This window comes from Benincasa hispida, chromosome 1, assembly GCF_009727055.1.
Source record: "Benincasa hispida cultivar B227 chromosome 1, ASM972705v1, whole genome shotgun sequence".
NCBI lineage: Eukaryota > Viridiplantae > Streptophyta > Magnoliopsida > Cucurbitales > Cucurbitaceae > Benincasa > Benincasa hispida.
The window spans coordinates 81,164,318-81,168,747 of record NC_052349.1 but is presented as its reverse complement, the minus strand read 5'-3'; the positions used below and the strand labels follow the sequence as shown (position 1 = coordinate 81,168,747).

Below are 4,430 nucleotides of genomic sequence, written 5' to 3'. Positions count from 1 at the left end.
TTCACAGTTTTAAAATACTTTTGAACATTATATTTATTATCCTTTTATTTCAAACATAAATTTTAAACCTCTTGTCAATCTAATCCAATTTAAGAATTTTCTAACTGTTGAATGTATTATTTTTTTGGTTAACAATGTATCAGGATAGCTGCAGAAATAATGTGATTAGAATCTCTTCTTTCCAAAGTGATTTCATCAGAAAATTAGAGATAGTGATTCTATTCACGACCGCATCATTGTTGGTGGGTACAGTGATTAGAGCCTAGGCAACTGATAATTAATTTGTAATTACGAATATTTCTTAATAAGTCAATTTCAATCTCATTTATATGGCGAGGGTAGTTTAGACTTTTATAAATTCATTTATTTTTTATTTTTTTTATTTATTTTACCATTTTTGTGAATGAAATGATGTTAAAATACGCTATTCTTCCCATTAGCCCTTTCTATCATGTAAAAGCCCAATGGGCCTCTAGGTTTGTAGTATTTTTTACTTCCCTTACTTATTGTAAAATAGTTGAAGACCCTAACACAAGTCTCTACCATCTTCTCTCAACTTTCTCAAGAGTTTTCATTATTATTTGTGTGTCCATGGTGCTACCATGCATCCAGATGAGGTGGAGGTTTTGATGTGTTGTTCTAAGTGACATGGTGCTTCTCTTATAGGAATGCATGAGGGCTCTTATCCCTTGGGTCTCTTTTATTGAGTTGTATGTGATTTTTTTCTCGTGTTTGGTTGTTGACTTTGTTTATGTTGCTTATGATGCTTTGTTTTTGTGATGGTTGTTCGTGCCTTAACCTCAAGTTGTGGTTCCTTCTCTCTTTTAGCAAAATGTGAAGGGTGGAGACCGGAGAGTAACGAGAAGAAAACATACATGTTTGTTACATAATTAGAACAATTAAAGCTAATCAAAATGATCAGGATGAATAATATATATAATCAAGAAATGTTGGCTGGTTTGGAGAAATGAATAGAAAGATAGATGGAATTGATATGGATATATGGATGAGTTGAATATATATAAAAATAAAGAAATAAAAAAGTATGGGTTAGATGGCTACATCAACGGGTGCCATGGTTTTGTGTTCAGAGGTTGGAGTTGGAGTGGCATCTGATTTGGCAGCGTCGGCACTAGTCGTCCTAGGGTGGCCCTCCTTGGTCTGGATGTTGTCCTCTGATTCTTTGGCAATGGCTTCGACCTTTTCGACATGTGTAAGCTCGGGAGTAGTCGATTTATGATAATTAGGAACTCCAGGGGCAGGCTCGGGCTCAACATCTCCACCAGCTTCGTCCTGTTTAGGTTCGTTGGACTCGGACAGGTCCACCAATGTAGTTGATGCACTCTCACCTCCATCATTATTTCCCTAAAGCAAAGCATAATAGTTATGATGTGAATATAATATATATTAGACTGATCATAATGGTCGTACATTTTAATTAAATTAATTTACCTGGGAAATGGTCTCAGCTGCCTGGGGTTGGGGCTTGTCTGTGGGTGTGGCAGGAACCTCGTTTGGGTGGAGATCCATACCCTTGGGTTTGCTCGCACAACCTCCCATTGTGGAAAAATAAAGTTGGTTGGGACTGATGCGAGCCTGGTGGAGGTGGGAGATTAAAACCAATTTACACACACGAACTCAAAAGATCTCAAGATATTGATGCGATGAGAATGATCAGGACAAGGGATGAGAAAGGGTGGGGGCATGGGTTTATAGTGGGATCACCTCCTCACTTTTAGGACAATTTGTTAGCTTTTGGATCCACAACCACACATTTCCTCCCTTAAATATCAATATTTGTTAAAGTAGACGTCTCGATTGCTATTACATTTTTATCCATGCTTGTTTGGACCAATTTTCTCTCTTAGTTATTTTTTTTTTGCTAAAATTAAAGTATGTCTCTATTCTTAGATCGAGATCTTTCATATTTATGATTCAAATCACACTTATAAACACATAAAAAAATATATTGTCATTCAAATGTATCAACATTATTAGATTGCAATTCTCTATATCTATCTATAATCTACATGATTACACCTATATATGGAAGGATACACTCATTCCATCTAAATAGTTGTAAGAAACGACAAAATAGTCCTTTTACAAAATTTCTAAAAGCAAAATGGATGTATGTAAATCCTTATAGTTTCCTTTTAATCTATAGCATAGATTGACACACTACATATGATTTTGTTGTTGGGGACCGGGGTTGCTTCCCCTCTTCTTCCTTCCATTTCGTATGGTACTCATTGTTGGATTATCTCAAATATCAAATTATAATAAGGATAAATTGCAAAAACCATCAATGAAGTGTGATGGTAGTTGTAATTACACCCTCAAACTTTTCATTATAAAAATTGGGCCCCTAAATTTCTATAAGTGTTAAAATTGAACCTTCAAACTTACCATAATTGTAGAAATTAGACCCACAAATGATAAAAATTGAACTCCTAAACTTATACAAATGTTATAATTTATATAATTATGTAAGTTTGAATGTCCAACTTGACCCAAATTTAACATTTATATAAGTTTGAGGACTCATTTTTTAAAATTAAAAGTTTAAGGGTACAATTGCAACCACTACCATACTTTAGATGTGGTTTTTGTGATTTACCTAATAATAAAGATCAACAGTGCAATTAATTATATTTAATGTGTTTAAAATTCATATTTTATGTATATTTATACATTTTTAAAATCGAATCTCCAATCACATTTTGTCAGTACAACAAACAAAAAGGGAAAGAAACTTAAGAACACTAACAGATCCAAGTAGGGCTAGGAGCTCGTGCCCCCTCATATTTCACTTTTTACATTTTTAATATAAAATTTAAGCATTCTTTAATAATATATTTTAAATAATTCAACATTTTTAACAAAATCTGTTTGGTAGACTAGTGGTAGAGGGGACACAATTCTTTTAAAGTTATTTTCGGATTTACATTATTCATGCATATATTTATTTTAATTAATTTCAGAGTTAAAGCTATAAGATAATTTTTTTGTCTAAAAAATATACGTATCATACCATTCATGAATAAGTTTAAAATTCTTCTCAACCTTTTTAGTTTTTGTACTTTTAATTTATATTATAAATCTTAATACTTTTATAGAAATACTCGCAAAAATCAATTTAGGAGAAATGCTCGCAGATCCTGATCTAAGAACTAAACTTTTTAATGTAATTATAATATTCAAGATCAAGTTTGTAGAAAATATTTACAAAAAAAAGTTCTTGTCAGCCTCATCAAGATTTTTTTTAAAAAAAAACATTTTTATAATTTTTTTTATTAGATAGTGCTCCCGATATAAAATTCATAGATCTGTCACTGGTTAAGAACAAAGTAAATAAAAAAATAACAGGATTCTGCCTATGAAGGATTGTAACACCCAAGCCCTCACAAGATTCCTTAGGTTAAGAGATGAACTTAGACTTGAAGCCTTGGAAGGAAAAAATTTGACTAAATATCTAAACTATGCCTTGGAAGAAGTAATAGTACTTAGGAAAACTTCTAAGTGTTGGAGACATAGCAGATTGGAGTCAGAATTTTGGCTAAGTGTCCAAACTATGCTATGAGAATAAGAGTTGAATCCATAACATAGAAAAGAATGGAGAATTGGCTAAGTGTTAATAGAGGGATTCAACTCATAGCATAGTTGAGGAAGTAAGTCATAGCATAGGTGAAAAAGTCGTAGCATAGTTGATAAAGTCATAGCATAGTAAGTGAAATCATAGCATAGTTAAGAAAGTACAACTCATTGTATAGTTGGGTAGAAATCCAAGGCATACCATGTTGGGCGCATGGTAGATGCATCCTAAGGAAAACTTTGGACAATTTTAGATGCATAGAGGATGTTGGGAACTATGTTATGAGAAGAAGAAACTACGCTATGGGAAGAAGGCACTGTCACACCCCCTCCCAAATTACCCTCATAATCCGAAAGAGAATATGACGACAACAATTACTAACCCTTTGTGGAACTTACTGCCTAGTGACATCCTTAACCTGCTTAGAAACCCCTGGAAATACTATTTAACATTCAATAAGCTTTAAGATCTTAGAACAACTCCAACAACCTCCAGGGTTCAACAACATCATAATTACATTATACATACAGAACATACAGTTCAGTGGATCCCAACACTTAACACTAGTGCCTAACATGAACACACATATGTACAGACAGCTACATGTAAACACCTAAAACTTCTCTTTATCTTGAGCTTTAACTAGAGTCTTCGAGTGGTAGAGTAGCAATGCAGTTAACTTTCAGGGAATTGACCACTACATGGGGAGGAGAAAAACATTTAAAACAAATGAGCTATTAGTTTAGTGAATGACCAAGTAATCATAATCAACAAGCTTTAAACTAAAAATTACCAAGAAAACTCATACTTAAAACTTTAAAACATGAAACTGCTA

At 33.1% G+C, this 4,430-nt stretch overlaps 1 protein-coding gene across 1 annotated transcript; it reads right to left on the bottom strand.

The window, feature by feature from the left end:
• Window positions 1–968: 968 nt before the first annotated feature.
• On the bottom strand, window positions 969–1,670 carry LOC120068172. The gene is made up of 2 exons (XM_039019881.1): window positions 1,453–1,670; window positions 969–1,365 (listed from the first exon to the last, which is right to left on the bottom strand). Exons 1-2 carry the CDS (start codon window positions 1,558–1,560, stop codon window positions 1,051–1,053), a joined length of 423 nt encoding a protein of 140 aa, XP_038875809.1. The 5' UTR covers window positions 1,561–1,670; the 3' UTR covers window positions 969–1,050.
• Between the last annotated feature and the right edge of the window lie 2,760 nt (window positions 1,671–4,430).

Coding starts and splice junctions, on each gene's coding strand:
- LOC120068172 (XM_039019881.1), bottom strand. CDS start 1,560: ATGGGAGGTTGTGCGAGCAAACCCAAGGGTATGGATCTCCACCCAAAC. Junction 1,366..1,452: donor CAGCTGAGACCATTTCCCAG/GTAAATTAATTT, acceptor GCTTTGCTTTAG/GGAAATAATGATGGAGGTGA.